Here is a 24,181-nt window from a genome sequence, read left to right as displayed (position 1 = left end):
TTAACAAATACCAACATTATTATTATTATTAGTTTTATCTCATTATTCTTTGTTCACTAATGATGTTAAAGAATGCATCTATAGAAAATGATTTTGTAGGTTGTAATAGATTAATAGAAGTATAGTGAAATATCTGTAATGGTAAAGGGTAATGAATACAAATTTTCATTAATAAACTAGTAGATTTTAAAAAAATTGGAATTATACAATTTGAAGATGGAAAGATACAAAGCTCCAAGATGCAACTTCAGTTTATAAGGATATATTCTATAATTTAAAATGCATTCAATGCTAAATTGCAAAACTGAACTCTTGATCTCCCACTGCTGTCCTCCCACTGCTTCTCTCATCACTTTAGATAACACCACTATCTTCCCTATCTCACATACCTGTAACCTTGGCATTGTCCTCAACTCCTCATTCCACCCACATATTCAGTCTGTCACCAAAACCTGTTGGTTCTACTTTCACAACATTGCCAAAATCCACCCTTTCCTCTATCCAAACTGCTACCATGCTGATCCATAAAGTTATATTAATCATAATAATTGTTGTATTTAAGTGCTTACTATGTGCTATTCCCCTGTGTTTACCCCAGCGCTTAGAACAGTGCTCGGCACATAGTAAGCGCTTAACAAATACCAACATTATTCATTCAGTCAGTCATATTTATTGAGCACTTACTGTGTGCAGAGCACTGTCCTAAGTGCTTGGAAAATACAATTTGGCAGTAGAGACAATCCGTACCCAACAATGGACTCACAGTCTAGAAGAGGGGAGACAGACAACAAAACATAACAAGTAGACAGACATCATTCAAGCATTGTACTAAGTACTGGGATGGATACAAGCAAATAGGGTTGGATGAAGTTGCTATCCCATGTGGGGCTCACAGTCTCAATTCCCATTTTTACAGATAAGATAACTGAGGCCCAGAGGAGTGAAGTGACTTCTCCAAGGTCACACAACAGACAAGTGGTAGAGCCAGGATTAGAATTTATGACCTTCTGACTCCCAGGTCTGTGCTCTATCCACTTCGCCACTTATCCTATCCTGCCTTCACTACTGTATCTGCCTCCTTGCTCACCTCCCAGCCTCCTGTCTCTCCCCACTCCAATTCATACTGCACTCTGCTGCACAAACCATTTAGCAACAAAAACATTAAGTTCCTGTCACCCCACTCCTCAAGAGCCTCCAATGGTACCCATCCATCTCTGCATCAAACTCACCTCATTGATCTTCTACTACAGCTCAGTTTGCACACTTCACTCCTCTAGCGCCAGCTTACTCACCGTGCCCCAATCTCTATCTCACTGTTGACCCCTTTCCCACTTCATCCCCCTAGCTTGGAGCTCCTGCCCCCTCCATATATGTCAGACCTCTACTCTCTCCACCCCCAAAGCATCTCCTCCAAGTCGCATTCCCCAATTAAGCCCTCTCTTCCCCACTTGCTATCCCTTCTGCGTCATTTATGCATTTCAATCTGTGACCTTTGAACATTTGATAGTTACCCTACCCTTAACCCCATAGCACTTATGTGCATATCTTTAAACAATATATTATAAATGTTATATTCATATTAATGCCTGGCTCCTCCTCTAGACTGTAAGCTCAGTATGGGTAGGGAACATGTCTGCTAAGTCTGTTGTAGTGTACTAAGCGCTTAGTATAGCAGCATGGCTCAGTGGAAAGAGCACGGGCTTGGGAATCAGAGGTCATGGGTTCGAATCTTGGCTCTACCACTTGTCAGCTGTGTGACTGTGGGCAAGTCACTTAACTTCTCTGGGCCTTAGCTACCTCATCTGTAAAATGAGGATGAAGACTGGGAGCCTCATGTGGGACAACCTGATTACCCTGTATTTACCCCAATGCTTAGAACAGTGCTCTGCACATAGTAAGCACTTAACAAATACTAACATTATTATTATTGTTATTATAGTGGTCTACAGATAGTAAGCTCTCAGTAAATGTGATCGAGTGATTGAAAGTTTCACGTGTGTAAAAAAGAAAATAAAATCCATAACATATTCTCTTTCTTCATTTCTAAGTCCTCTTTAAGTTTTGTTTTCGTTGATTTGAAATGGCATCAGAATGAATGAACATAAAGATTACAGAAAAAGTTGCCAACTGGGACAGGAACTGATCCTGGATACTTTGAGTATACAAATGGAAGGATGATCTTTTCAGATCTCTGCTACACACACTGGAGTTTCATACTTCTGATAACCTGAGTTTTATGCTTTCAATTCATCTAGGACTTGGGCAGTGAGCTGTACTTCATGGGCTGGACAGCAGCTTGCCTGGACACTTAACCCAGTGTCTCCCACAGCTTAACTTTCAAGGAAACGCAGAAAATATGGAAATTCAGGGTTACCTGCAGTGTCTAAATACACTCTTTGATCGCAAAGTATTTTTGTAGCAGCCACAAAGATATCTCTTCCATCTTGGTTTCCTTCCTTTGCATTCTACTCAAATTTATATGTAGTTCAAGATTTGGCCAGCCTTTAGGATCCCTGGTTATGATCGCCATTCTGTGTATCAGTTACATCAACTCCAAACATTGCATTACATTTTGCAAAAAGGTAACCAAAGCAGAAAGAGGACCAAATGAAACTCTGATGACTCTTGAACGTGCTATAAGACCTATGTCAAAAAGTGATCAACTAACCTGAGGTGAACCCTCTAAGATAGGGTGCCCCTTCTTACTGTAGAAAGGTATGTATGTATCCCTCAGCTTTATAGGAATAGAGGTAGATCTGAGCCCATGTCTTGTGAGCCAGAGACCGTCCTCTGGAGTGGAGTGTGCAGGTTGGGATGTGGAAAGAAATCAGTGAAGTAAGGTAGGAGGAAGAGAAATGATTGAGTTCCTTAAAGCCAATGATAAAGACATATTATTTGATGTGGAGTGGAGGAGCTATTGGCTGAAGTGTTTTTCAGAATATCGAGGATGGCAGCAGGACTGGACTGGACAATGGACTGGAGAGGGGAGGGACAAGAGGCAGGGAGTTCAACGAGGAGACTGATGCATTAGTCATGGTGGGGAAAAAAGGGCTTGGGATCAGCGTAGTAGCAGTTTGAATGCCTAGAAAAGGGTGCATTCTAGAAATGTTATTATAGAATGCACAGGATTTGGTGACAAATTGAATGTGTGGGTTGTATGTGGGACATTGGGCAAGGATGTTGCCAAAGTTATGGGCTTGTGAGACGGGGAGAATTGTGGTGATATCTGTGGTGATGGGAAAGTCAGGGCAAGGACAGAATTTGGGTGGGTAGATGAGGAATTCTGTTTTGAACATGTTAAGTGTGAGGTGTCTACTGTACAGATAGAGATGTGCTAAAGGCAGGAGGAAATGGACATTGCAAAGGAGAGAGGTCAGGACTGGAGATGTAACCGTAAGAATCATTCACGTGGAGTTGGGAGTTGAAACCAAATGAGAAGCAACATGGCCTAGGGGATAGAATATGGACCTAGGCTGTCAGAGGGGCATGGATTCTAATCCCAGGTCCACCACTTGTCTGCTCTGTGACCTTGGGCAAGATGTTTAACTTCACTATGCCTCAGTTACTTCATTACCACTGTAAAATGGGATGTTAAGGCTGTGAGTCCCAAATGGGATAGGGACTGTGTAAACCCTGATTAGCCTCTTTGTATCTTCCTCATTTTTTAGTACAGTGCCTGGTTCCTAGTAAGCACTTGAAGATCATAAAAATTTAAAAAAGTACTCTAATTTATTATGTTCTACATTCCAAAGCACAATGACTAACCATCTGCTACCCCTATTTTCTCTTGATGCTCTCCTTTATTCTCTGAAAAATAGTTTATAACTCCCTTAATCCAAGGTCTTTTGTGAACTTTCTCTCGTTATACCTGATTATGTTTTAATCCTTTTTGACCCTCTGCTGTCTTATGCTACTGAAATCTGTAGTCTCCACCTCAACTCTGTCTAGTGTTGGTATCTGGGCCCAATATTCACTTTTCTTTTCATGTTTATACCTCTGACCTACTTTTCTCTGTCTCCTTTGCTGACTCCATTTTCTCTCTTCTCCTTTTGTCTGTGGGCATATCTCAAGGCTCAGCCCTCCGGAATCAATACACACAGCTGGCATTTAGCAAATTGTATTAATAATATGAAGTTTTTCTGTAAAAGTGACCCAGACATTAGCAATCACCCTAGATGTTTCAGTGTTTCTGTTCACACAAAATCTTGCCAACACATTTCTATTGTTTGTATACATAAATTTTATGCCCTATTTGAGTATTTTTTCTAAATGTACATTCTTTTTTGTACTTTATCCTTCCCCTTATTACATTTAAAAGCCTGCAATGACAGAAACTGTCACCATCTTCTTTCCTAATTCCCCATGCTGTTCAGTGTAGAGCTCTCCATGAAGTATTTGTTCAAAAAATACCATTGGTGATGATAATTTAAGATAGCAATGTTTACTGAGGTACTATTACAAATAGAAGTATACTAAAATGGTTCAAATAAAGACAGTTAAAATGTCTCCTTTAGAAACAAAGTCTTAAAGTGACTGTGACTGAGATATTTAATTTTTTTCTAGGACTAATTAGATAGGAAAAAAAGCCCAAAGTAGTAAGGGGAAATCCTTAGAAATAGCTACACTCAGCTCAGCCAGAATTGAGGTTTTTCCCCCCAAGACCTATGGATAGAAAGCAAGGTCAGGATTAGGGAATGTTCTTCCAACAATGTATGTCTTACTGGATACAGTGCAACTTGGTATACGAAGGGGTGGCTGTGCAAAGGAATTCAGCATCAGACATGGGGTGAGAATTTCTTACAATGGAAGGATTTCTTAATGTAGGGCTCAGCCAGAACATGATCCACAAGTAATAGGGGAGCTAGCTGTATTAAATTTCTTATGTTTCAAGGAAAAATTCAGGATCAAATAAATCCTTTGGTGTTGAAACTTAATTAACCCCAATTCCTAATGGCTTCCTCCTATGCCACTCCTCATTTCTTCCTTTCATGTACTTGCTCCACAACACAGCTACCTTGGATTAGAAGAACCAGGGGTGAGGATGTTTCAAGCATCTTCTGTGGAACCTTTAAGCATGACTAGCTGGCATGGAGATAGGGCTAAGGTGGGCCCACAGTAAGCATAGAAGTGGCTGGCTGGTTATGTCTAGCACAAGAGAATGTGGTACTTTGTCCTATGGAGAAAAGGACTTGGTGTTTTCGTCTCTCCAATCCTGCAAAGGGATAGGATTGTGAGTGCAAACCAGTGGTTTACTCATTTCCTCAGAGTGACTACCAATCACTTGTCCATTTAGTTTGGTTAAAAAGAAATCTGGTTTTCAAAAACTTTCTGATGCTTAAGTAATAATTGAAAGATGGTCACCCACTAGAATTTATAAAACATTTAATACCTTTTTTTGTTTTGTTTTGTTTTCCTACTACATTAGAGTTTTTGGTCCCTATCCAATCTTTGGGAAAGGATTAGATCACTTTTGCATTCAGTTATTCACTCCACTAAGGGTCTATCCATTCTAAACTCAGAAAATAGACACTGGTCTCCTGAAGAATCGGTTCTCCTACCCATAAATGAGCAGACCACTTCATTGTTATCTAGTATTTTCTCATCTGACTTTATATTGTCTGCATTTTATTGTGCTTATGATAAATAATTTCTTTAGCCTATAATTATTTTAAATGGACATTTTATTATTGATTTTTCTAGTTCAATTTTGTGGGGAAATTGCTTGGACCAAGAGGAAACTCCTTGAAGAGGCTTCAGGAAGAGACAGGTGCTAAAATGTCTATCCTTGGTAAAGGCTCAATGAGGGATAAAGCTAAGGTATTTTTCTTTTTATTTTGATACTTCACTTGCACACCATGAAAAATGTCATTTAAGCAAATCCACATTGTCCCTTGCAACTTCCTACCTATGTTTCTGATAGTCCATTCTGAGACTACACAATATGCCTCCATTTTCATCCTGTTCCTTCCCTTTACTTTCATTTTTGGATCCCTTTGGTCTTCTTAGCAACTCTTTCCCCCCTTTCCTTCTTTCACTCTTGGCCTTTCTCTGACTCCCTCTTTCTTCTCTCAGGCAAGTTGTTCCCATACTTTGATGTGCTTTCTGTATTCTCCACTATATATTTCATTGTTAATTTTCTCCACCCCATCATTATTCCTTTTTTGTTATTGTTGAGTCACAGCTTTTAACTGTTTTCAAATATTTGCTTCTTCCATTTTCACCTTCATGAGATTTTTCTTAAGGAACTTCTAATATTTATCTGAAAATTTAAAATTTATCTGTTTTTTAAAATATAGCTGTCTTTAATACAAATGTTTCAGTTTCATGAAAGTGTTTTGAAAAAGAAGGAAATGAAAGAATTGCCCAGCTTGGTGAAATTTCTTTTCCATTTTATTGTATTTTATGATTCAGTGAAGTTGTGGACTGATTTTAGAATGTATAGCTAGGTAGGGACTGCTTCTGTATGATTTTAGCACAATTTATTTTCAGATTTCATTCCTTTGGGAGTTTAATGCACAGCCATTTAAAGATATAGTTAATTGTTAAAATGCTATAATCAGCTAAGTGGATTATTGAAGTGTAGCTTGGATATCATCTTGAATATTATACTTAAGGTGTGACTGGAATGCCACAGTTTTCTTCCTTAGGGTTGGTTGTATGGCCCTGATATTTTGAAGTAGTGCATGGCCATAATGGAGCAATTTTATTTATTTTCCTGCATGTGATTTAAATGGTCTTTATGAATTTCTTGGAAACATTGAATGGGACTTTCTTGAAAAAGAAATGAGTGGGGAAATATACCATATGGTAAACATTTTTACCTTTTTCCTATTCATAGTCATATTAAGGCTCCATATAATGGTGATAACAGTCAAGTCATTTAAAAATTTGGAAGGAAAAATGTGTTTTTTATTTGGCACCTACTAGTCCAAAGTAGATCATTCCTATGTTTCTGCACATTACCACTCATGGGTACTTAATACTGTGCTCTGAAAACAATAAGAACTCAGCAAATATCATTGATTGATTTATTGGGTGGCTGCCATCCATTTCACCGAGTATACTCAGTAATGCTATTATAAATAACTAATGGCATCCAGATGATGATTTCTTTGTAAAAGACATTTTTTTCTTGATTTCTTTTACCCTCTTTTTGAACATTTGAATAAGTGAACTGAAATTTTCTTTGAAATTAGTAGGGTATAAAGATGCAGGATTAAAATGGATTCATGAAGGCAGATAAGCATCCTATAATTTGGTATTCCAATAATAAAATTAATTTTAAAGGTAGAGAAAGACATTTAAATGATTTTTCTCTTTCCCTCAAAGGGGAACCATTTCATTGATGATAGTTTGCTGTAGATAATCTTTCTGTTTTATTTTACTTCACCAAATAATATTTCTTTTACTTTAAAACGTTTCCACCCTTGATACAAACATCCTCTTTTTGTTTACATAGCCAAATATTGTAGGTCAAAGATGTGGGACTTTGCATATGCAAATGTTGCAGTTCCTTCATATTTAGAAAACTTGAATTTTTCTTTTCCTTAGGTATTTGAATAAATATTGGGTATTTTATCGGGTATGAAAAAGTTGTTTCACCTGAAATTCTGGCAAATCCAATTCAGTGTCTAGTGTTCCATTTTTCCTGTATTGGTATTTGTTGCTTTTATTTCATCTTTTCACTACAGATGACTTTGCTTTAGGTGGTTGGTCTTTAACATTTGAAAAGAAAAGCTTAAAAACCTAAAATCTAAAATTTAATGACATTTGCCATTTAAATATTTGAAGGTGGAGAAAGCAGGACTTCAAAAGCAATATTCTAAAGAAAACTATGTTTCTTTTCCAACATTATGTGCTTATCCAAAGCCAGAACTTCTCCTGCTAAAATAGACCTTTTTTGCAAAGGGTAGCTTGTCATACTAGACTGTTACACGTTTCCTGGAGACTGAATTGGAAAAAAAAAGACATTATTAGGAGTTTTTGCAATAGTATACATTAAATGCACTGGGCACAAATGCACTGCACTGAGCATTTAGGAAACACAAAGCAAGTAAATGACATAGTCGCTATCTACAAGGAGCTTATATTCTAAAAAGGTGACCGACTGAAAATATTTTCAATTGTGTGAAAAAACAACTGAAGGCCAAATGGACAAATGTGCTGAGGGAATGAAAAAGTGTGCATTTGATAGAGATTGTTGGTGGGTTTGTATGATTTGGGGTGAAGGGAGGTAATTTGTCAGTTTAATGCAAGTTGGAAGCAACCTAGATTCTTTGAGGGTGAAGTGGGGAATAGGGTATCTAAATAATTTGGGTTAAAATGTTTGCTTTCTATTAACCAAGATATTTTTTAAAAACATTTCAGAATTGAATTATATTGCTCATTTGGGCAAAAGAGACCAAGTCTACATAGTCACTACATAGTTATTCCCTTGGCATAAATTTAGGCAAAGAACATTTTCATACACATTTCACTCTCTTCTATCTTGGTGGAACTGGCAACATAATGGATAAGATCTGAGGGAGAAAAGGGCCTCATTTACACAGCCTAGCTCAAGTGGGGACTGGAAAGTGATATGGTTGGTTAGCACCATCTAGGCAACTCAGATAAATTGAGTTAAATTTTTTGGCTTCTGTTATCCAATTGGTATAGAGGAGGGCCAGTAAAGTTCAGAAGTAGACTGATGACTATTCTCTTAGGGCAGAAATGGACTTCTGTTGTTTCTGTTGAATTTGTCTTGTTACTGTTTCGGTGTTGTTCTCTCTCTCCCTCCCTAGATTGTGAGTCTCTGGTGGACTGAGGCCTCTCTCTATCTGAAGTATTGCACTTGTATTTTTCTCCAACTCTTAATGGATACCTGGAAAAAAATGTAATTGCTTAATAACACTACTAAGGTGCCTACCACTACATGGAACAAATCAGTCAGATAATTTTTCACCATCCTGAATAATGTCTTGCACCATTCTTAATTGGGTCTAGAAACTGGGGAGTTCATTCTTTAAATCTAATCTTTTCATTTCCTTAAAAGGGGTCTATCCATAGCGCTAAAGGGAAGAGAAAAGGAATGAGAACTCCAGTTTACAACTAACACTAAATTTCCCTTATCTCATTGACTGTATCCTTCATTTCCTTTTCCCATTTGCCAAAACCATGTGAGCACAGAATTCCTACTATGTATAATCATACCAATAAAAAGAACACATTCCCCATTTTGCAGTTAAATCTCAGACACAGGAATTTTTCTTTTTGGTTACCATGAGAAACAATCAGTGCAATACTGTAAAAAACTAGCATGTAAAGTAAAAATGGCATTTATAACACATTAAAACACCCTGGAAAATGAATTGGCATGTCACAAAATATTCAAAGCAGAAGTCCATTGTGCACCATATGGTTAAACCCTTCCAAATAGCTAAGCAGTTTTGTGTGCTTTACTAGCAGTCTTCAGGGTAGTTTGACTCTTCAGCTGTAGTACTGATAATTTTAGTAATGCCGATTGAAAAGTTTGGGGAAGAAGAAGAGTTATGCCTTATTTTTGCAATTTCTGTTTGAATAGAAAACAAAAAATATATCTTTTGAAAGAAATGGAAAATGTAAATGGGCCTCAATACTGAACTTGTCAACAATATCTGATTATATTTCTAGGGGAAAACAAACCTGATCCTCTACCGCATTCATTTTGAACTAGCCCATCCTAATCTGCCACCTTACCCATACCCGCTCATCCTTAACCTGATGTTTTTCCCCTACAAGAACTCTTAACTTCTTGATTCTACCCTAAATGATTTTGTCTTCTCCCACCTTCCTTTCCTAAATGTGAGGGTTTGTCCATATCCTCTACTCCGCGCCCACAGCATGTTAAAACTCTTAACCACCATTCTATTTTTCCTTCCTGTTACATCCTCTGTTCTCAAAATGAAACTCCCTGATTCTTTCATAGCCTCCAACTGTCATGTCATCTCCATTCTCCCTTTCTTGTCTCCATCTTCCAACTCCATTTTCTCTCTTCTTTCGTCCTCAAAAAGCCACCCTGGCCTAGTAGAAAGAGCAAAGGCATCCCAGAGGATCAGAACAATCTGCAGGAGCAGAAACAATCTGGGCATGTCACTCCCCTTCTTAAACACCTCCAGTGGTTGCCTATCAACCCCCGCTCCAAACAAAAACTCCTCACTCTAGGCTTCAAGGCTCTACATCACCTTGCCCCTTCCTACCTCTCCTCCCTTCTCTCTTTCTACCGCTCACCCCGCACGTTCCGCTCCTCTGCCGCCCACCTCCTCACTGTCCCTCGGTCTCGCCTATCCCACCGTCGACCCCTGGGCCATGTCCTCCCGCGGTCCTGGAACGCCCTCCCTCCTCACCTCCGCCAAACTCATTCTCTTCCCCTCTTCAAAACCCTACTTAAAACTCACCTCCTCCAAGAGGCCTCCCCAGACTGAGCTCCCCTTCTCCCTCTACTCCCTCTACCACCCCCCTTCACCTCTCTGCAGCTTAACCCTCTTTTTCCCCCATTTCCCTCTGCTCCTGCCCCTCTCCCTTCCCATCCCCTCAGCACTGTACTTGTCTGCTCAACTGTATATATTCTAATTACCCTATTTATTTTGTTAATGAAATGTACATCGCCTTGATTCTATTTAGTTGCCATTGTTTTTACGAGATGTTCTTCCCCTTGACTCTGTTTATTGCCATTGTTCTTGTCTGTCTGTCTGTCTCCCCAGATTAGACTGTAAACCCGTCAAACGGCAGGGACTGTCTCTATCTGTTGCCCACTTGTTCATTCCAAGCGCTTAGTGCAGTGCTCTGCACATAATAAGCGCTCAATAAATACTATTGAATGAATGAATGATCAGGGTCCTAATACCAGCCTCACCACTTTTCTGCTGTGTATGACCTTGGACCAAGTCACTTCTTCTCTGTACCTCAGTTTCCTCATCTGTAAAATGAAGATTAAGACTGGGAAGCCCCATGTGGACCAGGGATATCTTATCTTGTATTATCTAGTATATACCCCAGAGGTTAGTAGAATGCCTGGCACGTGGTAAGTGCTTAACAAATACTATTATCATTATTATTATTATGAGACTGGATTTGATCCTGTACAACTACAGATGCAGTAGCCATTCAGGTTTCCAGTGTCATAGTTAAAGGGAAAAAAAAAAAACAGACTTGTCTCTGTCCTAAACTTCCTTGACCTTTCTCCTATATTCAATATAGGAGTTGCACTGAAAAAAATATTGTGTTCTGATTCTAATTTTATTTCTTCAACCACCCCTCATTTTCTTTTCTTATAGTCACCAAAGGAGTCTCTCAGATCATCTCAGTGCTTCTGCACCACCTGAGGATTTTTGCCTCCCACCCCTTCATACTCTGTCCTATCCTTGGCCATTTTTAAAAGGATACCACCAGACTGCATTCAAAAATCTAAACATCCCACTTGCACCTTCAATACCATCACTTATCACCTTTAATTAGTCTTTTTGTGCTCATTAACTACCACCTTTCTCTTCTCACACTCTGATGGCTCTTTCACCTCTTACTTCAAACATATCCATATCACCTATATTTAAAGAAAACAACTAACTTTCCTTCCTCTCAAATACTTCATCTCTGTTTATACTATCATCAACTCTGTGCCTAAAGCCCTTAAAATTGGTATTGTCCTAAACTTCTCATTGTCCTTCTTCTTTCACACTCAACCTACTGCCATAACCTGCTGATTTTCCCACAAATAGTATTTCATGGATTTTTCATTTCTCCACCCATGCACAACTGACCTTGCTGGTTACCCTTCCTCCTGTGAATTTCCCCTTCATGCAGTACCTATACCACCGCACAACTTGTCATTACTCAGAATATGCCTCCTCTCTCCTCAGAGCCTTCCAATGCTTCCTCAGGTCCCTACGCATCGATACATCCATCAATCATATTTATTGATTTATTGATGTATTATTGATTGATATATTTGTTGTTATTCCTTACTATTGGCTTTGAAGCTGTCCATCACAATGCCCCTTCCTACCTCTCCTCCCTACTCCCCTTCTACAGCCCTCATACTCCTCTCCTCTAGTGCAAACCTTCTCACTGTGGCTCCATTTCACTTGTCTCCCCGCCAACCCCTGGCACACATCCTACCTCTAGTCTGAAATGCCCTCCCTCCTCAAATCCGCCAATCACTCTTCCCTCCTTCAAAGTACTACTGAAGGTGCACTTCCTCTAAGAGGCCTTCCGAGACTAAGCTCCTCTTTTCCTCAGTTCTTCCTCCTTTTGGATCACCGTGACTTGCTCCCTTTGCTGTTTCCCCTCTTCCCACCCCACAGCACTTATGTACACATGTATATATCTATAATTCTATTTATTCATAGTAATGTCTGTTTACTTATATTGATGCCTGTCTCCCCTTCTCTAGACTGTGAGCCTATTGTGGGCAGGGATTGTCTCTCTTTATTGCTGCATTGTACTTTCCAAGCGCTTAGTATGGTGCTCTGCACACAATAAGTGCTCAATAAAGATAATTGGATGAATGAATGGAGTGCTTACGGTGTGCAGTGCTCAGGAGTAAATGCTCAGAAGAGTACACTAACAGAGGTGGCAGACATGTTCCCTGCCTACAAAGAGCTTACAGTTTAGGAGTTTATAGTCTACAGGACATTAACAAAGATCCTTATTATCAGCTTTACAACTTTCCATGAGCTTTTTCCATGTTATTTAACAGCTCTTCTCACCCTTTACTCTACTGATCATCTTCTTCACTCCACCTTTCACTCCATTCTTCACTCCAGAGCATCAAGCTTAGTGGTTAGAGCACAGGCTGGGAAGTCAGAGGTCTTGGGTTCTAATCCCAACTCTGCCACTTGTCGGCTGTGTGACTTTGGTCAAGTCACTTAATCTCCATTTTACAAATGAGGTAACCGAGGTACGGAGAAGTTAAGACTGTGAGCCCCATGTGGGACAACCTGATTACCTTGTATCCACCCCAGCACTTGGCACATAGTAAGTGCTTAACAAATACCATCATCATCATCATTCCCACTTCCAGATGAGCACCAGTCACATCTTGACCTGTCTCTCACCCTTTCCTCACAATGTCCCCAGGAATTTGAACTCGCTTCTGCCCCCATATCTGTCAAAACTCAGCCCTCCCCACCCTCGAAACCCTCCAAAAATCCCATCTCTTCCAAGTGTTCCCACAGTAATTATCACTACACAATCCTGATCAACTCTTCATTCACTTTGAGAACTATACAAAGCACCTGGGAGAGTACAGTACAACAATAGACACAATCCTGCCCATAACCCTTCAGCAGTTTTCTGCACTTATGTATTTGTGTATATTCAATATCACTTTGTCTGTCCTCTCCCCAGTTAGAATGTAAGCTCTGTATGGCCAGAGAACATAATGTATTCTTCACTTGCATCTCCCGATCTTTAATACATGTGTTCTGCACTCAGGTAGCCAATGAATATTGAAGCAGAGAAGCAATATGGCCTAGTAGAAAAAGTACAGGCCTGGGAGTCAGAGGACCTGGGTTCTAATCCCGACTCTGCCACTTGTCTGCCATTTGACCTTGGGCAAGACATTTTTCTTCTCTGTGACTCATTTAACTCATTTGAAAAATGGAGATTGAATTCCTGTTCTCTCTCCTTCTTAGACTGTGAGCTCTATGTAGGGCAGGGACTGTGTCTATCCTGACTATTTTGTATTTTCCCCAGTGCTTAAAACTGTGCTTGACACAGAGTAAGTGTTTTACTAATGTCACAGTCATTATCATTATTATTTATAATATTCAAACAATGTGTAGTCAGTAAATACTGTTTGATCTATCAGTTTGCATGGTTCGATTATCACCCGTTATAATAATAATTATTATGGTATTCGTTAAGCACTTACTATGTGCCAACCACTGTTCTAAGCACTGGGATAGATGCAGGATAATCAGGTTATATCATGTGGGGTTCATACATGGTTATGAGGCCCGAGGAGCCTCTGTGCTCAACTGAGGCACAGAGAAGTTCATTCAATAGTATTTATTGAGTGCTTACTATGTGCAGAGCACTGTACTAAGTGCCTGGAATTTACAAATCGGCAACAGAGACAGTCCCTGCCCTTTGACGGGCTTACAGTCTAATCACGGGCTTACAGTCTAATCATGCAACTGCTCAAATCAGTCCTTCAAATTTTCCCGGGTGTAAAAGTCTTGTGAAGTTTCCCTGCCCCCTGAAAATGACAGCCCTTGCTTGTATAGGTCTTGCTATTTTACTATTGCTTCCTTGCTCTGGTTTCTCTAGTTGTGCAAGGGAAAATTATGGGCAAGCTATTTTTCATGTGTTTTTTGTTTTTAACTCTTCCATTGAAATTTTTTTTAATAAATAAAATATAAAAGACCCCCACCACCCTCTCCACAACTTTTCCTAAACCTACTGTCATGCTCATTGATGGCTTATCAGGTGGATGGTAAATGATGTCTGCTACTTTTGATAACTCAGACATGTTTTGTTCTATGCCTGTGCCTGTTCTCTTTACCATCCACTCACATGCATGCCTCAGAACACAGGGATACCAGGAGAGAGTGTGGATATCTCAGTGCAAACATCTACTTTAACAGGAAACAGCACTCCTGAGAAGAGTTCCCAAAGCAATGACTCCTTGGGGTTGCCTGACTCCCTAAAGTATATAATTCATTATTCTGCAAATATGTGCTAAGTCCATTAATGATGATGATCAATACCAACCAGCAAAGTAGCCATTTGCACCATATCGATAATGCTAAGGTTTTTCCTGTGTTGGAATTATTGCCCAAGACATAAAGATTTGCTAGATTAAGCTGCTTGTAGTTTTAGTGGTAATTCCTGGTTTGAATTAAAGATCCAGGGTTCTAGTTGATGATTGCCCTTAATTAGATATGTAATATTATTCATTCAATCGTATTTATTGAGCACTTACTGTGTGCAGAAACTGTACAACGCACTTGGAAAGTACATTCAATATTAAGAAACCTACTCCCTCCTATTTTCTGACATCCTTTCTGCCAAGTTTGTCCTCTGCAGACGTCATCTGCTCCTAAGACCATTCCCATTAGCACTGCTTTGAAGGGTACTTGGAACATTTTAATGAGAAAAGAACAATATAGTATAAGGTATTGGTATTACCTCAACTCTGTTTACTGGATGTTACATTTCCAAGCCAATATTATACCTTTACTTGTTCTCTACATGCCTGCATCTGTCTCTTCATTCATGCCTTTGCCTGTTGTAACACCATCCTGCCACTGATCAGCCAGATGGGCACGTGATAGGGGTAAAATTGGCGAGAGGCATTCGATTGGATTATGAATATGTCTTGGGGCGCTACCAGATCTACCAATCCCTAGTAGAAGGGGTTGAATAATAAGACGAACAGCTGCATGCCCCAGTCCCCATCTAGATTCAGCAATCCACAGATGTCTTCAATAGAAGAAACTGTGGCAGACACTCTGTAATCCAAGCCTATACCACTGGTCCTCTTCTTCCTACTACTGCCATTGTGGTCAGTTCCAGAGGAGACCGTAGGTGGCCACTGCCCCCTGTCTGCTGCCGTGGAGCTTAGCTCTGGTGGTGGACCATGGGTGGCCTCTGCCCTGTTTCCACCATGGGGGTCAGCTCCAGAACAAGACCTTGGCCTCTGTCTCCTGTCTTTGCAGTAAGGGTCATTTCAGAAGGAAGTGCACGGGTAACTTCCAACTCCTGTTTCCACCCTGGGGGTCAGCTCCAGAGGAGGACCCTGTTCCCACCATGGAGGTCAGTTCTGGAGTCTTAGCCATGGGGTTCATCTCAATAGGACCGGGACAGCCTCTGCTCTCTGGTCCTTGCAGTAGGGTCAACCCAGAAGAAGGGAACCAGGGAAGAGGTCTCATGATCAAGCATTTGTGAGCCAGTTCCCACCACCCTGGAGGAGGACTTGGGTCCCTTGCATTGGAGCTGTCCTCTACAGTGGAGGTAGGGAGAAAGGACAACCTTAAGGAGGTTGGGAGCCAGACTCACCAATTCTCCTGTGGGAAGGAGAGAACCTGAAGAGGAACAGGGTCACAGAAAGCGCCTCCTCCCTCTTCCCTGGCACGGCTTCCTGACTGTAAGATCTGGTGACTTTGTAATTTAAACAATGAAGCAAATCGATCAGGGGAATATATGGAATACTCCTTTATTGGCTCATCATGAAGGATTTCTCCTAATTAGCATGCCATAGTGTAGAATGCCTTAATCTGTTGTGGAACCAGCCAGACCACAGCTAAATCAATCAATGGTATTTATTGAGCCCTTACTGTGTGCCAACCGCAGTACTAAGTGCTTGGGATAATACTACACAGAATTGTTGGTAGACATGTTTCCTGCCCACCAGAAGCATTCCGTCTAGAGGGGAGACCAACAGCTATGTATATGAATGCTCTGGGACTGAACGTGGGTTGATTAGTGCTTAATGTGTACAGATCCAAGAAGATGCAGAAGGGAGAAGGAGTAGGAGGAGAAGGAGGGCTTAGTGGTGGAAGACCTCTTGAAGGAGTTGTGATTTTAGTAAGGCTTTGATGATGGGGAGAGTGATGGCCTGTCATATGTAAAGGAGGAGGGAGGTCCAGACCAGAAGGAGGATGTGGGTAAGGGGATAGTGCTGATTTAGATGAGTCGTGGTACAGTGAGTAGGTTGGCATTAGAGGAGTGTAGTGTGCAGTCTTGGTTGTAGTAGGAAGTCAAGTGAAATAAGGTACAAGGGGATGAGCTGATTCAGTGCTTTAAAGGCGATGGTAAGGACTCTCTGATGTAGACTGTAAACTCATTATAAGCAGGGAGCATGTCTGCAATTTCTGTCACATTGTACTCTACCAAGCACTTAGTCCAGCACTCTGCACATAGTAAGTGCTCAGTGAATACCACTGATTGATATATAGTTGGATGGGCATCCATTGGAGGTTCTCGAGGGGGAGTTGTGGACTGAGATATTTTTAGAAAAATGTTCAGGACAACAAAGTGAAATAAAGACTGGAGTGAGGAAAGCCTTCCTAAAAATCCCACCTCTTCCAACAAGCCTATCCTGATTAGTTTCCTAGAACCCTAAGCCACATCATCTCTTCAGTCATTCTACCACTTATGAACTTATATTACATCCTCCTTAGCATTCATTTTTTTTCCTTGTCTCCTGTATTAGAGTGTATTCTCCTTGTGGGCAAGAAACATGTCACTCCATCACTGTACTTTTCAAGTGCTTAATACAGTCCTACAACTATGTGCTCAATTGTATTGCTACCTTTTTTTTTTAATTAGTACTTGGTTGAAGTATGCGAATGTCCTTCTTTGTTGACTTAGCCCATGATTCTTGAAGTTTGAAGGTGGCAATAGTTCAAGGGACCACTGAAAAAAATTCCTCTGGAAAGACATATCAGAGCCTTTGATGAAATATTCAAAATCATTCAAAACTGTTAAAAAAATGACAAATGTACAATAAGTTATTTTCATTGCCAAAGAATAATTCTGAGAGTATCAGAAAATATGATCTTTTCAAGAACTGAAGACTGGAGCTATCCATGCAATTAGAAAGCAATATTGACATGATTCTTGGAAAAATAATAATTCATATCTATGAAGAATCCACCCTTAATTCGAGTTAGATTGGATTTTTTTTAAGATCTACTCACCTTCCACTATTTACCCTTGTTATGCCTCATTGTTAATTTGTTTAATGACATGGACCTCCAGGAATCTGCAAAAGTATTAGAGTGCTGAAAATATTTTTGATTTTGATTAAAACAGTTCATCTTCAGCCACATTTCTTTTGGGTCTTCGTGATGATTTTTGAAACTAGTTCACACATCTTACCTTCCTTGATTTTTTTTAAGTACATGTTGCTTATATTTTGTGTTTCAAATAAGAGAACATGTTATTTCTAGAAAACAGGAAACTTAAAATGGTGAAATATTTTATTCTTGACCTAACATTGTGACATGATAGTGTGAAAATTTTTCAACTTTTCTGTTATAAAATGCCAATGCTACCTATTTGATGAAAATGTGATAGATATGGAGGCATTGCAATATTTATGAAGACTTTAAGATTCCTGGCTGGTACCATTTAAATTCAAAGTTTTATTTACTTTTGAAATATCAATAAATTCAATTCAGCTTATATCCTAGGTCCTTTCAATTAGTAATGGAGATTTTCTTGAAATATTCAGTGCAAATCAAGTGTGAGAAATAGTCAATAAGATGTTTCAAAATAGACACATTAGAAGCTGCTTTCATAAAGCAGTAATAAAAAAAAATAGGTACAGTAAAGAGTCCAAAAGCTAAGGAATGCCACAGGACTCCTGATTGGTATATGAAACTCAAGAGGGAGTGACATTATAAAGACCAATATCAATGGTTCTCACACAAAACAAGCTTGGGGACACTATAAGAAATGTTCAATGAAAGGGAATTGCTGAGTTTTTCTTTAAATAAAAAAGAATAGAAGAACTGCCATAGCAAACTACCCTTGGCCAGCATGGTGGTTATCAGCTTTCTTTGACTTGGACAGTTGGACAGGTCTGGGGCTGGCAACAGATGCAGTCCAACAAGAAGAATAAAGGCAAAAGGCAAGCTGATTAAGTAGGCTCCTGCTGAACACACATAGGCTAATCATCTGACCTTCCAGTCACAAGAATTCTCTCCTAAAGAAGTCTTGTGGATGAAAGGGGATGGTACCAGTTTAATAGTTTGGCTACGGAGGGAATACTTGGTTGGAGGTAAGAATAGTGCTGATGCCTTTATAGTTTTCCCATCAGCCATACCAGTCAACTCTTCCTTCACATGCCTTGTGCCTTTTATGGCTTACCACAGCCCTTGCTCCAGACTGTGAAAACATATTCCTTGGTCTGACCAGTGGCCCTTCCAGCTCAATATTCAGTCTCTTATGGTAGCAAATCCCTCATTATCTTGACACTTACTTGAAGAGTATAATAACTGCTTCTTCAGCCTGGATCCCTCCTGATTTAGATAACATTTGAGGGCACTGCCAACAGTTTGTGAGGCTAAGCCAAAACACAAATTAAATATTGCTTTGCCAGAAGTCATTTTAAGTATCCTGTGATCTAAGCACCCCTTTGATTAGATTTACAAAACATAGAATTAATCATATTTATAGAGCACTTACTGCAGGCATAGCACTGTTCTAAACTTGGGAGAGTACGCTAAAGTAGAGTTGGTTGATACGTTACCTGTCCATAATGAGCTTACAGTCTAAAGTGGGAAACTTGCAGTAAATAAATTATGGTTACATACATGAGTGGCATAGGGCTGAGGGTGGGTGAATATTAAGTGCTTAACGGGTACAAATTCGAATGCCAAGGCAATAAATAAGGGAGTGGGAGCAATGACATAATAATGATGGTAATAATCAATGTGGCATATGTTAAGCACTATGTGTCAAGCATTGTACTAATCATGGCTCTAGATACAAGATCATCAAGCCCCACATGGGCTCACAGGATAACGGTCTAACAGGTCTCAATAGGCTCACAAGGAGTAGGGGAAATAAGGGCTTAGGGAAGCCTTTTTGGGGAGATGAGGTTTTGTTAAGTCTTTGGATGTGGGGAGAGTGGTGGATTGTCATATATGTAGTGAGGGGGTATTTCAGGCCAGAGGGAAGACAAGGGCAAGGAATCACTGCAGAGGTGGGTACAGTGAGAAGATTGGGGTTGAAGTAGTAAAGCATATGGGCTGGTTTGCATTAGGAAATCAGTGAGGTAATATTGGAGAGGGCAGGCTGGAGTGATTTAAAATTGATGATAAGGAGTTTCTGTTAGAGGAGGTGGAATGGCAACCACTAGAGGCTTTTGAGAAATGGGGAGACTTTTATTATTATTATATTATTATTACTATTGTATTTGTTAAGCACTTACTATGTGCCAGGAACTGTACTAAACTCTGGAGTAGGAACAAGATGATAAAATTGGACACAGTCTGTGGGGTTCAGGGTATTAATCCCCATTTTTCAGGTGACGTAACTGGGGCACAGTGAAGCCAAATGACTTGCCCAAGATCACACAGCAGACACATGGTAGAGTATGGATTAGAACCCAGACACCTCTGACTCCCAGCCCAATGTCCTATCTACTCCACCATGATTTATCAGAAAAATGATACAGGCACAAGAATAAAGTAAGAATTGGAGATGGGAGAGACAGGAGGCAGAGAGGTCAGCAAGGAGGCAAATACAGTACTCAAGGCAGAATATGCTAAGTGCTTGTATCAGCGAAGTAACAGTTTGGGTGGAGAGGAAGGGGTGCATTTTAGCAATGTTGAAAAGTAGAATTGACAGGATTTGATGGTATATTGAATATGTCAGTTGAATTAGAGATAAGTTGAGAATAGTGCCAAGGTTACAGGCTTGTGAAACAGGGAGGATAGTGGTGTCTTCAGTGATGGGAAAGGCAGGAGGAGGACAAGGTTTGTGTAAGATGAAGAGTTTTGCTTTGGACATGTTAAGTTTGAGATATAGGTAGGACATCAAGGTAGAGCTGTCCTAAAGGCAGGGCGATATGTGAGACTGCAGAGAAGGAGAGAGGTCAAGGCTGGAGTTGTAGATTTGCGAATCATCTGCCTAGAGATGGTAGTTGAAGCTACAGGAGTAGATGAGTTGTCCAAGGGAGTGAGTTTAGATGGAGAATAGTAGAACAAGAACTAAGCCTTAAGGGATACCTACAATTAGGTGGTGGGAGGCAGAGGAGGAGCCTGAGAAAGAGACCAAAAAGAACATCCAGACAAGTAATAATAATAATAGTAATGATATTTGTTAAGCACTTACTATGTGCCAGGCTCTGTACTAAGTGCTGGGGTGGGTACAAGGAAATTGGATTAGACACAGTCCCTGCCCCACATGGAGCTAACAGTCTCAATCCCCATTTTACGGATGAGGGAACTGACGCACAGAGCAGTGAAGTGACTTGCCCAAGGTCACACAGCAGAAAAGTGGCAGAGCCGGGATTAGAATCCTTGACTTTCTGACTCCCATGCCTGTGCTGCATCCACTATGTCATGCTGCTTCAGGACAGGACAGTGTCAGTTTCCCAAGTTTGGATAATGTTACCTAAATTAGGAGGTAGTCCAGAGTTTAGAAAGCAGCTGAGCAACTGAGTCGGGGGATGAAGATGGAATAGAGGCCATTAGATTCGGCAAGAAGGAGGTCATTAGTGACCTTAGGATGGTTTCTGTGTAGTGAAGAGGGTGGAAGCCAGATTGGATGGGGTCAGGGAGAGAATTTGGGGACAGCAGGTGTCTCAAGGAGTTTGAAAGAGGGAGATGTGGTGATAATTGGAGGAAGCCATGGGGTCAAGGGAAGACTTTTTTTAGGTTAGGGGGTGTATGAACATATTTGAGAGTGAACAGTTGAAGATGGAAGTCAGTGAGGGAAGTAAATAAAGTCACATTAACATCATTTTTAAACAGTGGAAATGCCCCAACATGTATGGAGAATTCAGAACTTACTCCTAATTTATCCGATCCTTAGAATTCATAAAAATGTTTCTCCAATTAACCTGCTTAAAGCTAAATCTTGTCAGGATTCATTTTACTCATCATTTTCTGAATCATTGTAATTAAAGAATTTGATTAAGATTTTTTGATTTATTTTTAACCTGAACAAACTAGAATAAATATTGCTTACTTGTTGTGATAATATCTTCCTCTGGTGAAAGTGTGAGTCAGAGTGTGTGAGTCTACACTGTGAGCACGTTGTAGCCAGGGATTGTCTCTCTTTGTTGCTGAACTGTACTTTCCAAGTGCTCTGACCCCAGTAAGAGCTCAATAAATATGATTGAATGAATGAATGAATGAAATAATTACAGTATGTAAAGCACTGGAAATTACAAAGAACATAAAAGATAGTTTCCATCCTCAGGAAGATGGCAATCGAAGTGACAGAAACATATCCACTTACATAGCTTCAATTAGAGAAGTCCAGAGACCCATATAGTGGTTTAAGACCCAGGAGAGAATCAGTAGTTGAGTAGAGCAGGAAAGAGGGTTGTTAAAACAGTTGGATAGTCTGAAGACTGACAAGTAAAGAACTTTTCTCCATGTAAATTGTAACTTTGGGATTTTTAAATTTTCTAAATAATGACCAAGATAGAGGATTCTTAGATTAATACTCTTGCAGTCACCATGCCCAGAGCACTCTGAATGCCACAGGTTCATATTGTATTCTAACCTTTAATTATTCATTATTTTCCTTGGTATTCAGTTTTTCATTATTGGAAATGAGTAGTTTGCAGGTCACTTGAAAATTTCCTTTATCTCATTTTCCCAGTAATGAGACATGTCTGTATCCCTCTCTAGGGTTGCTTGAAGCTGTCAGAAATAGTTGAGATTTAGTTTCTGCTGTTGACAGTCATTGATGAAAGTAGATAGAAAACTCTATTTTCTACCTAAAGGTAATGACGTGAAACTGTAGATCAGATTTAAATATAGCGCAGGCATACACAAAGAAACTACTTGTCTGTGTATGTTATCTTTTTGAAAGGATTATTGAGCTAACTTTTAATTGCTTTCTTTCCCCTTATTATTGTAAAGCCTCTAGGTTTCAGGTAGCATGGTCAACTGACCAAAGAAATTAATAAAGGATTCCTAATTTTAACTACAAACTTGACTGAAAAATGCAGCCTGGGTGACTGTGAGCAGCTTTTCAGTCAACAGTATTTATCACATCCCTATTGTTAGCAGTGCACAATGCCAGGTGCCTGCTGAATGATAAAAGAAGTAAAAGACATATTTTTGGCTCCTAAGCAGTTCATAATCTACAAAGAAGTATTCTTGTTACCTATGCATAGTGTTCTTCCTAAAACTCTGACTTTCATCTACTCAACACCCCATCTATACCTCTTGGTAGCTCCTACATCCACAGCTTCCATTGAATATCCCTGAGTGTCCCTATCTCCTTTTTTTCTAATGCTAATACCTTGTTAAGTATTCTATATTATAAACTTCAATTACAAACTAGAGACTATCAGATGTGAAGTTCCCGAAGAGCCATCCTCCTATCTTCAACACTTTCATCTTACTTTCTCATCCTTCTGTTTTAATCATTAACAGTCATTGAGCACCTACTGTGTATGGAGCACCACCATTACTAACTATTGCCCTCAACTTCCAATACTCTAACAACCCTATTGAAACACCGTTTTATATTGTTAAAGAGCAAAGTGGAGCTCTTGAAGGCCTTCCCAGACTAAGCCCTCATTTTCCCTAATCTCTCTTCCTTCTTCTTCACCTTCTGCTTGAATATGTATCTTTTAAGCACTTTTCTGTTTCACCTATGCACTTGGATCTATATTCTTTAAGCACTTGATAATTTATGTCTGTATCCCCCTCTAAACTATGTTTCAGTGGCCAGGGAACAGGTCTACCACCCCTTTTATATTGTACTCCTCCAAGTGCTTAGTACAGTGCTAACCGTACAACTGATTTATTTTGGAGGATGCATGTGGATGGAAAAAAGGCTTCACGCCTATGGTCATGGGGGTTTTTGTTTTAGGTATGATGCCATGGAGCATTTTTAAAAAAGGAAGTAGGTGCCCAATTAGTTTTTTTTTTTTAAAAAAAAGATACATGAGGCTATATGAAAAATAGAAAACAGTGGACAGGTAAATGATGGTACAACTGTGCAGGCAGGAAGTGATAAAAACTTTAGCAGGTTAGTGATTTTAGGGGTAGAGAGGAAGAGATGGATCTGTACAGTACATTAAGGGAGCAGAAGTGGCAATATTCAGAGGTAGATTAAATTTGGGAGGTAAATGAGAGTGAGGGATCAAAGTTACAAGGATGTGGAGGCAACGAGGAGGAGGGTGTTATTAAGGCAAAGGAAAGTTAAACTGCACAGAATGTTGAAGAGGAGTCAGTCAACTTTGAACATTTAAGTTTAAAGTGATGGCAGGGCATTAGAATAGAAAATTCCTGCCAGGAAGAGGAAAAATGTGATTACAGAGTAGGTGAGAGGTCTACTGAATATGTAGATTTCTCAGTCATCAGCACAGAGGTGGTAGTTTAAACCAGGCTTCTCAGGGAGTGTAAAATGAGAACAGAGCCCAGAAATAGACCTATAGTGACTCTCCCAGTGAAAGGGTAAGAAGAGGAAGAGAAACCGATAAAGGAAATTGAGGAAAAAGTGGTTGGAGACCTAGGATGAG

General features: G+C 39.8%; 1 protein-coding gene across 1 annotated transcript in view; it reads left to right on the top strand.

The window, feature by feature from the left end:
- The window catches only part of KHDRBS2 (KH RNA binding domain containing, signal transduction associated 2), a 562,712-nt gene that overhangs the window by 203,145 nt on the left and 335,386 nt on the right, over nucleotides 1-24,181 (top strand). Inside the window, exon 3 of the mRNA XM_029062307.2 lies at nucleotides 5,701-5,817. Coding sequence (XP_028918140.1) covers nucleotides 5,701-5,817 — 117 coding nt within the window. The remainder of the gene's footprint in view (nucleotides 1-5,700; nucleotides 5,818-24,181) is intronic.

Source organism: Ornithorhynchus anatinus, chromosome 1 (genome assembly GCF_004115215.2).
Source record: "Ornithorhynchus anatinus isolate Pmale09 chromosome 1, mOrnAna1.pri.v4, whole genome shotgun sequence".
Lineage (NCBI taxonomy): Eukaryota > Metazoa > Chordata > Mammalia > Monotremata > Ornithorhynchidae > Ornithorhynchus > Ornithorhynchus anatinus.
The sequence above is the reverse complement of the archived record's forward strand: the minus strand, read 5'-3'. Positions and strand labels throughout refer to the sequence as shown.